This window comes from Rhinatrema bivittatum, chromosome 4 (genome assembly GCF_901001135.1).
Source record: "Rhinatrema bivittatum chromosome 4, aRhiBiv1.1, whole genome shotgun sequence".
NCBI classification, from domain to species: domain Eukaryota; kingdom Metazoa; phylum Chordata; class Amphibia; order Gymnophiona; family Rhinatrematidae; genus Rhinatrema; species Rhinatrema bivittatum.
The window spans coordinates 152,240,771-152,254,076 of NC_042618.1; the positions used below are offsets into that span (position 1 = coordinate 152,240,771).

Consider the following 13,306-nt stretch of genomic DNA (forward strand, 5'->3'; position numbering starts at 1 on the left):
ACAGTGATACAGACCACTCCCTGCAGCATTCTTCAGGCGGACAATAGACTCAAACATAAGCAAGTGAAATGGCATTCCTAAAATGCTTTTCAACAGGGTAAATGTTACCAAGAGGAAATATCCCTTACTGTGCAACTGCAACCTTTCAAGAACCAGATTGTAAGATAAATGGAGATAGACCCTCCACGAGACTCTGACCCTGATTTAGGAAACCTTGATTCCTTAGGCATTGTAGCTGAGAAATCATGTACACTCACAAGATCTGCATGCCAAGGACTTCTTGGGCAACCTAGAGCCATTGGAATGACTTGTGAAAACTGTTTCACTATCTTTCTCAAGCTTTTTCCTTCAAAAGCCAGGGAGGTAACACACAATAGATCTCCCTTTGATCACGGCTGGACCAGAATGTCTGTCCCTTTGAAGCCTACTTCCAGTGCCAACTGAAGATGAAACCTGAGAGTATAGAGATTCCCATCAATCTACTATCTTCTAAAATGTCTCTCAGCTGAACTCCCACTCTCTGAGAACCAAAACATCTCTGACGAAAGAGATGGGACTAGATGTTTCCCACCCATTGAAATTGCAGAAGATTCTGCTCCACCCGTTGAAAAATAGAAGACTCATTTCCCTGAAGACCCCTCAAGTTCAGATGACTCCCTGTCTATTCATATAAGCCACTGCCATGGCATTGTCCGATTTCAGACTACCATTTTTTTCACAGAGGACAGGAGATGCAGAGGAAGAAATTTAGAAATCCAATTTGAAGGCCTTGGTTTCCAGCCTGTTGCTAGATCCATGAGCCCCCTCCTCCTGAGATCAGAGCTTCCTGAGCAACCTGGTCCTGTTAGTGGGCTCCTCACCCCAACAATCTTGCATCTGTGTTGAGGAGCAGCCAGTGGGGAGGTTCTACACTCATTCTCCTCAGCAAGTTCGATGATGTCAACATCCAAGAGAGTTTTTGCCTCCTTGACTCTATAAGAGGAAGACAAACTCATTAGTCTTGAGAGTTGGGGACAAGCAAGACAATGGGAAAACTGCAGAACAAACATATGGGCCCTAGGCCACTGAACCAAATCTAAGGAGGCTGCCTTGAAACCAGGAAGCTGTAGATAATTCTAAGAAGAAACTCTTCCTGCTGAACAGTCATTAATACAGACTGCAGGATTTACAAAATGGGAAATGCGAAGACTGTCTATCCCTTTCAAATCAAGGATGAGTCTGTAGGAACTGTCCTCCTTTAGGTCCACAAAATAAATGGCGTATTGGCTATGCCCCTGCAGTTCACATAGAACTGGAACCATGTCTTTCAAGTGTGGAAGCTACTCGAAAGTAGTAAGAGCCACCCTCCCAGTGGGCAAAACACATGGACAGACAATATGGATGTCAGGAACTGAAGTAGCAAGAACTAGGGTGCAACAGTAAAGATATGTAGGATCACATCTGGTAAAATTGCAGAAAGTGAACTCCTACATCTCCCCCACAACATCTACTGGAGACTTAACCTCCATTTACTTGCTTCAGCAGAACTAGTTGATTTAAAACCTTAATAAGCCAGGTGAAGACAACTTCAAACAAACTCCTACCCTCTAAGATCTACCAAACCCCCTCTGGGCCTTGAGAGCCTTTCACAGGGCTCACTTAACTGGGAAGCACAAAAGCCTGATCCACAGTTTGCTGTCAAAGCAGAAAAGGCTGCCAAATGCAGCATTGCCCAAACATCCTCCATCAGGCTGGGTAAAGGCTGAAGCCTGGGTGTGATGTTTCTGTTGCACTAGACAAGTATGTCCTGCCATCTGCTGGAGACAGAGAATATTGGCTTTTTGCTGGAATTGCACTATGGTAACTACCAGTGATAGGAAAAGCTGCATCTTCTGTTTCCATCTGCTAGTAGGGGAAGAAAACCACATATGGCTAGTGTAGCAGGATAAGGAATAACATTTTTTGTTAAAAATGCTTTACCTGTTTTCTGCTGACATCCCAATTTGCATGGAAGTTATATGATGAGTGTCTGCATTGATCTGGTGTCACTGTTATCTAATAACTTCTACTTTGTAATATGGGGCCACTGACCTACTTTTTGATGGACCTACAGTCCATTGTGTTTTTCTCCTGCTGTTTTAATGTTTTGGTTTTGGTTTTTTTTGTCAGTGGGTTCTTAATTAGGAATTTGTTTTCTTATAATTTGAGTAAAAACAATCTGTGGCTAGTATAATTACTTTTGAATAATAGATTCCATAAAGAATGAAAAGCTTTTGGAAAGAGCATTCTGAGTAAATGTAGATATATCTTGCCTGGTTCTGATGTACAGCAGACCTGGTGCTAATAAGATACTTTGTGTCCTGGTTTCCACATTCCTTTTTGTAGCCCTGGCTTCCTGCGATTTGTGAGAGTGCTGTGTAGCATGTCTTCAGATGAACGGAAAGCATTTTTACAATTCACCACAGGATGTTCGACACTCCCACCAGGTGGTCTGGCCAACCTTCATCCCCGTCTGACTGTCGTACGCAAGGTATTTCCCCTTTTATAGGAGTAATGTGTATTCTCAAATGGATGGCAGTTATTGAGTGTAGTAAAATCCTCCTCTGCACTTAGTACTCGAAACAGCTTGATAAGGCAAGCATTGTTGCTGCACAGCATAGAATGTGAAAAAACTCTTGTCATAAGAAATGTTATTTTCAAAGCCCCTCCTGAATGTTGCTTCCTTTGTAGATAATTCCTATTGCATGATTAATCCACTTAAGAAAATTCATCTTATAAGACCATTCCATATTGCTGAATAAAATCTTTCAGAGAAGAAACATCATTCCACTATCTTGTCCGAATCCAAACAATTGCTGTTTTCCTGTTTCTGTAGATGTTTGCCACTTATGTCCACTAGACTGAGAGAGCTCTTAAGTCATTTTAACCAGCAGTGCCTCCCCAGAGGGGAACATATATATATATATATATATCACAAACTCATGCAACCCCTGTGCTCTTTCTGCAGGTGGATGCTACAGATTCTAGTTACCCTTCAGTAAATACATGTGTGCATTATCTGAAGTTGCCTGAGTATTCCTCTGAGGAGATTATGAGAGAACGCCTGCTAGCTGCTACCATGGAAAAAGGCTTTCACCTCAACTGAGCTGAAGTGTGGATGATACAGACTGTTTTTTATACTAGTGATGCCCTATTGTGTTTGTGTGCTGAAAATATCCAGTCTCCAAGCTATGTTCTAAGGAAAAAATGAACCTGGGCCTTTGTTTGGGGAGTTTTTTAAATTTTGTTTTGTTTGGGGGTTTTTTGTTTTTTTGGGGGGGTTTTTTGCCACCTGTGAGGAGAATGTGGACTAAATTTCTTAGCTGCTAATGATGAAACTGAAATTCCCAGGAAGAACATGGCTGATGCAGTGTGACACTGTGTGATGCTTTCTCTAAAGTGCTGGTGCAGTGTGATGCTCTCTACACAGGGCTGAAGTAGTGATGTAATGCTCTGTCAGAAGGGCACATGTAGGGCAGCGTTGTGTGATGCTTTCTCTAAAGGGCTGATGTAGAGCAGTGCTGCAGGATGCCCCACAGGCCTGAAGCAACTGGAAATTAAGTTGGCTTTATTCATCAGATCCAAAAAGGGAAAGAAAGAAGGGACAGAGATCTTCTGAATATTGTGCTTTTCCCTTTCAGTATTCACTGATACATTTTTAAATGTGTATAAAGGTTTGTCATCCAATATCTAATACACTACAGTGAGCATCACTGATTCACCCTAGTGGAAAACCTGCTTCCCTGAACTCTAGAGTTAATGGGCATTTCAAATTCTTTCCTCTTTTATGGTGCCTGCACTATTGGAGTATTTAAGTAGTTCTCTCTCATTTTTGTTTTTATTTTCTTTTTGTTTGCATATAATCATGCATTTCCTCTTTTTTTTCTTTATTTTTCTTTTCCTTTTTTTTTTTTTTTTTTTTAAACTGGGAGTCATTTTTATTTCTTAAATGCCCTGCTTCTAAAGATCAAATCCCCTCTGTTCGTGTGTGCAACTCAACAATAAAGCTATTAAACAAAAATTCTATTAAAAAAACACTGGTTCTAGGTGCAAGGCACAATTGAAGCAAGTTTTGCTTTATGGTTGTATTTTCTTTGTATATTATAAAACATTTTATTTAACTTGTTGCAGTTTGAAGTAAAATAAGATTGCAATGTGTATGCTCAAGAATAACCATTAAAAATGTTTGCTGCGTACATTTTGGTCTGTGTTTTCTACTTTTCAGGTAAGCAGGATTTTCTTACTTTTTTATGTATATAGTAGCTTTTATCAGTAGAGGACATTGTAAATAATTTTGTAAGCAATGTAACAGTTTGAGGGCAATAAAATACTAGTTGTCAAAATGCATTTTTTTGTGGGGGGGGGGGGGGGGGGAATAGACTTCTCTCTGCCCTTGGGTTAAATCAGTTATGAAAAGTGTAAAGTAAGGCAGCAGTTTAACTTTTACAGATGACAGTATCACCTTCATATCAACACATTTGGAGGACAGTTTTGAAAACTGTCGCTCCCCATCCAGCTTAGTATAAGTGAAAATACATGTGTGTTTAACAGTCTGATTACTTTTTTCTTGTGCAGAAATGGGGTTGGAGTGGGGAAGGCAAAATGTGCATGAAGGATTCCGTTTTGAAAGCCTTACAACTAACTGCTTCTGTTATTTCACAGGAGCATCCAGGTCTCCCTACAGGTTTAAAAGTACTTTCTTGATGTGTGTTGTGGAACTAATCCACCTTGTGGTAAGCCCTGTCGTCACCCATCACCCCCCAGCAACTATGGGTATCACTTTTGCTATACTCTCATGTGCATGTGGGTGCTAAAACAAGAATTGAGATCTGTGTCCCATATAAATGACCTCTTATCTTATTTCACACTTCAAAGTTAAGCCAGGAATTCCATTTAGATATGAGTACCTTTAGCACTCATGTGGTTTTGGCAAAGATTATCTGCCCAGCTCATGCCTTCAGCTTCAAAACCTAACCATCCATAAATGACAGAGCACAGGGCTGAGGCAAATTCTGATTCTGTTGGGAGATTCACACAGTCTATCTGCTCCACAGTGCCAGAGTTACAGCCTGAATAAGGAAAAAAAAAAAAGCCAGTGCAGGAGATTAAATATTTTATTCTGGTAGTAAAACACAGATACTAGATTTAGAAACCACATGGGAAAACATATTTAGAATTTAGGAAATCTCAAAATAAATTGCTACTGTTAAATGTTGTCTAGAACAATATTGAATAGGCTTGGAAGACAGACAAAATCTTCAGTTACTCTTGAGTAAATACCAGTTACACTAGTATTCTGGACAAAACCAAATGCCAAACAAATTTGGCCTCGTTTGATGTTCATAAAATTGTATAGGTATTTTTAAAGTGGTAGGCAGCCAATATGGGCTGCATGAAATATATCTACTGTGAAAGAGCAACAGTAGTTGTGTAGAAGCAACCAAACCCATGCTAAACTGTATATTTTTACAGTCACTCAACTTGATGGTAGTTCCTTTCATCTAAGCAGCAGCCAAAAACACTTTACATTAATATTGTAGAAACATGGCCGGGCTGCATTTTTGCACTTAGACTGTAGGAAAGCTTGGAAAGGGGAAAAAGGAATTAGGGTTATTATCCCAGGACAAGCAGGATGATAGTCCTCACATATGGGTGACATCATCAGATGGAGCCCTGGTATGGAAAACTTCTGTCAAAAGTTTCTAGAAACTTTTGGCTGGCACTCTGGGCCTACTGAGCATGCCCAGCATGCCATGATATTCTCAGCCACAGGGGTCTCCCTTCAGTCTCTTTTTTTCCGCCTTGCTGTAGCAAAGCAGATCAGGAGCTCTGGAAAAAAATTCCCTCATATTTCTTAAGGGAAGAAAACGTTTGCAGTCACATTTTCTTCATAATTGGGTCTCCCTTCGACATACTCTTGGTGAGTACATATTTTGGTTAGTTTCTGGTCGATTCCGGTCACCTCACTATCTATTCCCGCCGGTCATCGACCGTTATTAGGCCACAAATTTATCATGGCCTCCGGCTTCAAAAAATGTCCGGATTGTAACCGGACTATGTCCATTACTGACCCACATTATGTATGTGTTCTGTGCCTGGGATCACAGAACACATACATAATGTGGGTCAACCTGTGCCCAGATGACACCGAAGGGCAGGCGTGCCCATTTGGATAAGATGGAAGAATTGTTTAAAAAGATTCCATCGTTGATGTCGTCCCCAAGGGTAACACCTCCCTCGGTAACTAAACATCGAGGTGAGAAACGAACCAATGACGGTCCGTCACCGGCACTGCCGATATCCTCTATAGAATCTTCTTCAGCATCGAAGGGTCATCAAGAAAAGAAGCGGCATCGCCACCTATCCATTGACCCATCGCATAGCAAAGCATCGACGTCAGGATCGAAATCCATCGAACCGATGCCAAAGAAGGTCCGTGTACTAAAGCCAACTCCACCAGCTGTACATGAGGAATCGCAACGCTCTCCACCAAGCTCAGTGTCAGAGGATATGCCACCACGAATCATTGTGGAAGTGCCAATAGCGCCAGCAGTACCTTCCCCAGTGGCAGTGGACACTGCCCTGATTTCAAGGGAAGAGGTGACTAATTTAGTCCAACAAGCCGTCATTGAGGCTTTAAGGAATCTACAGCCTCCGACAGTACCATCGGTACCGGCATCGGACCAGTCAATTTTTCAGCCTTTGCTGAATAGACTCGATGCCTTGATAGGAGCCTTTCCTCCTGCACCGATTCCATCGATAACAACCAACGACGCCGATACACCCACCGGTGGCTCCAGCCATCCTGATTCCCGGATCATCGGATGAGGACGGTGGGGACTCCGATTCTACCCCAGGACCATTGGGGCTTCATCGGCTTCGAGTTCCGAAGAAACCCTCTATGCCTTTCAAGGATCCATTGATGCCAATACTTCCAGGTCCATCGGGGGATACACGGAATCGATTTCCACCAATGCCAAAACACATACCAACAAAAGCTGTTTAAATCAAAGCATCATATACAACCAGAGGACCCTGACTCCCCTTATCATCCTCAATATACTCCTTGGAAGGATGTTAATACGGATACAGAGTCAGAGGAACTGCAATTAGAGCCCTCTCCACCAGAGGAGAGAAAGAAATCCCCTCCAGAAGATTTGTCATTTACAAATTTTATTAAAGAAATGGCAGATACAATTCCTTTTGAATTGATCACAGAGGAGGATACCAGACATAAGGCCTAGAAGTCCTGCAGTTCGTGGATGCACCGAAGGAAATAATGGCTATCCCAATTCATGAAGTCCTTTTGGAACTACAACAACGAATGTGGGAACATCCCTGCTGAGTCCCAGCAGTAAATTGGAGAACAGATGCCACTTACTTAGTGCAGCATGCTCCAGGATACCAGAAACCCCAACTACCTCACCATTCGGTAGTTGTAGAATCGGCTCAGAAGAAAGCCCGGAAACAAAAACCTCATTCATCTGTTCCACCAGGGAAGGAGCAAAGCTTCTTAGATACCTTAGGGAAGAAAGTCTATCAAGGTTCCATGCTGGTAGCACGCATGGCACAATACCAAAGAAACTTGTGAAAACAAGTACAGGGTATTGTGGATAACCTTCCATAGCAACATCAACTACCTTTGACTACATTAGTTGAAAAAGGATTGGAATCTAGCAAACACGAGGTAAGAGCAGCTTATGACATGTTCGAAACATCAACTCGTCTATCAGCCTCTGCAATAAATGCGAGATGATGGGCCTGGCTCAAGGCCTCGGACCTCAGACAGGAAGTCCAGGAAAGGCTAGCAGATCTCCCTTGTGTTGGAGACTTCTTTTCGGAGAAAAGATCCAAGCTACAGTATCTCAGTTGAAAGACCATCTTGAGACACTCCGAAAGCTCTCCAAATTGACAGCAGATCAGCCATCCTCCCTAAGACAACCAACTCGCAGGGACACGAGGCGACCCTTCTATAGGCCTAGAAGGTATTACCCACCTGCCTCTTCAGCACGTCAGTACCGTCACTCACAAAGAGGATGTCCAGTCAGCCGAAACAACAAAAGACCCAGCCACCACCCCAAACTGGACCAGCGGCGGGTTTTTGAACCGAGTCAAGAGAACAGCTGCCTCTTTTTAAACCCTATGCCCTCCCTACCAGTCGGAGGTCGACTTCATTATTTCCAACACCAATGGAGTCTCATCACAAAAGACCAATGGGTATTAGCCATACTAAATCGGGGATATCGCCTAAAATTCAAAACAATACCCACGTATTCTCCTCCCGTTCCACTTTGGACAAACATAGTCATCACACCTCAACTCCAAGTAGAACTCTCTACTTTGCTGACCGCCAGGGCCATCGAACAAGTTCCCCGGTCTCAACAAGGAACAGGGTTCTACTCCCACTATTTCCTCATTCCAAAGAAAACAGGCTGCCTTCGTCCTATCTTAGACCTCTGCAATCTCAACAAATTTCTTTACAAAGAAAAATTTCGAATAGTATCCCTGGGAACCATCCTTCCATTGCTTCAAAAGGGAGATTGGCTCTGTTCTCTGGATCTTCAAGACGCTTATGCACACACCAATTTCCACACAACATCGCAAGTACCTACGATTCGTTGTGGGAAAGAATCATTACCAGTATCGAGTCCTACCATTCGGACTAGCCTCTGCCCCTCGAGTATTCACAAAATGTCTAGCAGTGGTTGCTGCACCTCTAAGAAAAAACAGCATTCATATTTTTCCATACCTAGACGATTGGTTAATCAGAAGTCCATCCAGACAGGGAGCTCTCTCTGCCTTGGAAACCACAATAACACTATTGTACCTCCTGGGCTTTCTCATCAGTTATCCAAAATCCCACATCGAGCCGTCTCAACTCCTCACATTCATCGGAGCAGACCTCAACACTACAGTGGCGAAAGCTTCTCTTCCAAGCGACCGTGCCGACAATCTGGCGCGCTGGCGAACATTATAATTCATCACCAGTTCGCATCCGCACATCAAATTCTGGTGCTGCTAGGACACATGGCCTCGACAGTACATGTCACTCCTATGGCAAAGTTAGCCATGAGAAGAACCCAATGGACTTTGAAATCTCAACGGCTACAAGCTTTCCAACCACTGTCGTACACAATTCAAATTACCCACCAGCTGCACCTATCGCTCCACTGGTGGACAAATCAAACAGCATTGAAAGCTGGTCTCCCATTCCAACAGGCAAATCCGCAAGTCATCCTGACTACAGATGCCTCCAACCTTGGATGGGGAGCTCACGTCAACAACCTTCAAACACAAGGGACGTGGACTACACTCAAAAAGCAGTATCAAATAAACTTCTTGGAACTTTGAGCGATGAGATATGCCCTTTATGCCTTCAAAGACTGCCTCTCACACAAGACTGTGCTGATACAAATACACAACACCGTAGCAATGTGATACATAAACAAACAAGGAGGCACAGGCTCTTATCTGCTATGCCAGGAAGCAGTACAGATTTGGGCTTGGACTCTTAGAGCATTCCATACATCTCCGAGCAACTTATCTGGCAGGCATCAAAAACATCGTAGCGGACGATCTCAGTCGACATTTCAATCCCCACAAATGGTCGCTGGACCCAGGTGTAGCGAGCAAAATCTTTCAACGCTGGGGTCGCCCAACCATAGACCTCTTTGCGTCCAAACTGAACCACAAAGTGGAAAGGTTCTACTCCCTCCATGGACATCGACAAACAGTCCCCAGGGACACATTTGCTTGCCCCTGGAACACAGGTCTTTATGCGTATCCTCCAATTCCGCTCATAGCGCAAACTCTCGTGAAGCTACAACAGGCCGGTACTGGCCTCGACAAGTATGGTTTCCCATATTCCTCGACCTCTCGATCTCACAACCAATCCACTTGGGCACAGAGCCCACTCTCATAACTCAGAATCAGGGCACGTTGCGTCATCCCAACCTGACAACTCTTGCCCTAACAGCTTGGATGTTGAAAGCTTAGTTCTGCAGCCACTTAATCTTTCAACACAAGTCTCTCAAGTTCTAGTAGTTTCACGAAAGCCTTCTATACATAAATCCTACCACTTTAAGTGGACTAGATTTACAAAATGGTGCACGCAAAAAGGTATAGAACCTTTCTCCTGCCCTACTTCTTCTTTACTAGATTACCTATACTACCTGTCGGATTCTGGTCTCCAGACATCCTCTGTACGGGTACACCCAAGTGCCACAGCGGCATACCATAAAGGAATAGGGGATGTGCCAATAACAGCACAACCCCTAGTAAGTCGGTTCATGAGATGCTTACTTCACCTTAAGCCTCCCATTCAACCACTTGTCACAGAATGGGACCTGAATTTAATACTAACAAGGCTCATGCGCTCACCGTTCGAGCCTCTACACCAGAGCTTTCCAAACTTTTCATGTTGGTGACACACTTTTTAGACAAACATAATTTCGTGACACAGTAATTCAGTCTACCAGCAAACCAGAAGTTAAAGGTTAAACGAACAAAATGTATTTCAACAATTTATGTATGTTTCCTTAAATATATACATAAATAAAATGTTTCACAACACAACCTATCTCATAATAAATATTTGCAGGCTTCCACTTCCTCCATGCTGATCTCGTACATTGTGAGATCGGCATAGAGAAAGTGCTACTCTTGCACATTCCCAAAGATTACATGTGCCAATCACTAAAAAGTAATTTTTTTTTTACCTTTGCTGTCTGATCTTAGTTTTCTAATCGGTTGGTCACAGGCTTTTTTTTCCACCTTTCCTTTCTTGTTTTTTTGCCAATTCCTTTTACAGGGTCTTTTTTTCTATTTCTTTTCTCTCCATCTGTCTTCCCTCAAACACACAATCAGGTTCTCATTCTCACACGCTATCTCACACATTCTCACACACACAGGCTCTCACTCACATGCAATCTCACACATCCACAGCTCTCACTCTCACATGCCTCTCTCTCATACATACATACATACATACTGTCTCTCTCGTGCACATGCTGTCTCACTCTCACACACACAGGCTCTCTCACTCCTACATGCTCTCTTGCTCAAGCACAGGCTCTCACTGGCACATGCTGTCCCTCTGCACGGGTTGCCGAAGGATGGGCTCTTCAGAGGCCCTGATCTTCCCTGGCCGTGACATGGGATCTGCAGCGGCCCTGCTATTGGGTTTCCTCCTCTTCTCGGGCTGCCGCGACGTGGGATCCGCAGCGGCCCTGCTATCAGGTTTCCTCCTCTTCTCGGGCCGTCGCGACGTGGGATCCGCAACGGCCCATTAATGCTGCTCTTCTTCTGTACGCAGCAGATGCTCCTCCTCCTTCCTGCCCACGCGGCTCCGGCAACGTTTTTCTTACAGGGCTGCACAGGCAGGAAGGAGGAGGAGTGAACGTGACCCTTTTCTTCGGGCCGTGGTGATGTAAGCTCCACCACTGCCCGCCGATCTTCCTGCTATAGTTCCCTGCTTCCGTCGGCCCTGTGGACCGGGCGACACACCTCCACACTACAGGCGACACACTAATGTGTCCCGACACACACTTTGGAAAGCTCTGCTCTACACTCTAGTGAAGAAAAATTCCTTACATGGAAAGTGCTTTTCTTAGTAGCCATTACATCGGCTAGAAGGGTCAGTGAGTTGCAAGCTCTCTTCACATACTCACCCTACACAAGGTTCCTGCATGACAATAGTCCTTTGCACTCACCCCAAATTCTTACCAAAAGTGGTAACAGCCTTTCATATCAATCAGTCAATAGTCTTGCCTACTTTCTTTCCAAGACCTTGCTCTCACCAGGGAGAGAGAGTCTTACACACCTTGGACTGTAAACGTGCACTAGCTTTTTACCTGAACCGCACGGCGGTCCATAGGAAATCCACCCAACTCTTTTTTTTTCTTTCGATAAAAATAAACCGGTAGGAAAACAGACTCTCTCCAATTGGCTAGCAGACTGTATTGAATTCTGTTATGAAAAAGCAAAGATTCCTCTCCAGGGGCGAGTAAAAGCACATTCAGTAAGGGCTATGTCCACATCAGTAGCACACTATCGTTCAGTGCCCATCCTAGACATATGTAAAGCTGCAACATGGAGTTCCCGTCACACCTTTGCAGCTCATTATTGTCTGGACAAAGAAGGACGACAATCTGTCTTAAAGAACTTATTTCCAGTATAACTCCAACTCCTTCTACATCCATCCTGCTGTGATTCAGGCTGCCTCATTTTTTCCAGCAGTACACCAGTTGTTCTGCTTGTTGCACAAGTTGTATGCTGTTGGTATAATGTAAGAATGACTCAGCCTGTAGCTTGCTAATCACCCATATGTGAGGACTATCATCCTGCTTGTGCTGGGATAAAGCAAAATTACTTACCTTGTAATAGGTGTTATCCCAGGACAGCAGGATGTAGTCCTCACAGAACCTACCCACCTCCCTACGGAGTTGGGTCCGATATGTTTTATTATTTTATTTTTTTAGCTCACGCATATTGCTACAAAAGAGACTGAAGGGAGACCCCTGTGGCTAAGAATATCATGGCATGCTGGGCATGCTCAGTAGGCCCAGAGTGCCAGCCAAAAGTTTTTAGAAACTTTTGACAAGTTTTCCGTACCAGGGCTCCATCTGATGATGTCACCTATATGTGAGGACTACATCCTGCTGTCCTGGGATAATACCTATTACAAGGTAAGCAATTTTGCTTTGATTACTAAGTTGTTTAATATTTATATTCCACTGGTCCATAACCAGATCTTGGCAGATTACAGCATAAACAGAGAAAAACCAAGCTTGCATTGAAAAGGAAGGCATCTTCTGGATTTTTCCTCTTCAAATCTCTAACTATTATATTATGTTTTAGTCTATTTCCAACATTCATTAAATTAAGTTTAAATTATTTATAATCAACAAAAAGACTAGTTACTTCACAGCAAAAACATGACACCCCCCCCCCCTCAAAACAAAGCAATTTGAGTGATTTTTTTCCCCTTAAAATACCCAAACAAAACCCTATATGCTTAACATGTTTTACAAGTTAGAAGCCTAATTCTACCAGCTCCCCTAGGCAGGCCTTCCTTAGTTGGGATAATGTACTGCCATAGTAGCCTTGCCTTCCATCGCTTCCTGTTTCTCAGGAGTTCCTGTGAAGCAGTCCATGCAAGCAGACAAGTGTAGTCAGCCAGAAGATGCCCCATCCCTCTCAGCCTTCCCAATTCAATATTGTGAGGTAAGAGTGCCTCCCCTAGAGTCACACTACCAGTCCATAACAAAAAGCACAATTAGACAAGAGC

At 43.5% G+C, this 13,306-nt stretch overlaps 1 protein-coding gene across 1 annotated transcript in view; it reads left to right on the forward strand.

Annotated features, from left to right (window-relative positions):
• Positions 1–4,214, forward strand: part of HECTD1 (HECT domain E3 ubiquitin protein ligase 1) — a 345,856-nt gene extending 341,642 nt beyond the window's left edge. The window contains 2 exon segments of the mRNA XM_029598986.1: positions 2,365–2,509; positions 2,987–4,214. Of these exon segments, the coding sequence (XP_029454846.1) occupies positions 2,365–2,509; positions 2,987–3,124 (283 nt within the window). The 3' untranslated portion in view covers positions 3,125–4,214.
• The last annotated feature ends 9,092 nt before the right edge of the window (positions 4,215–13,306 follow it).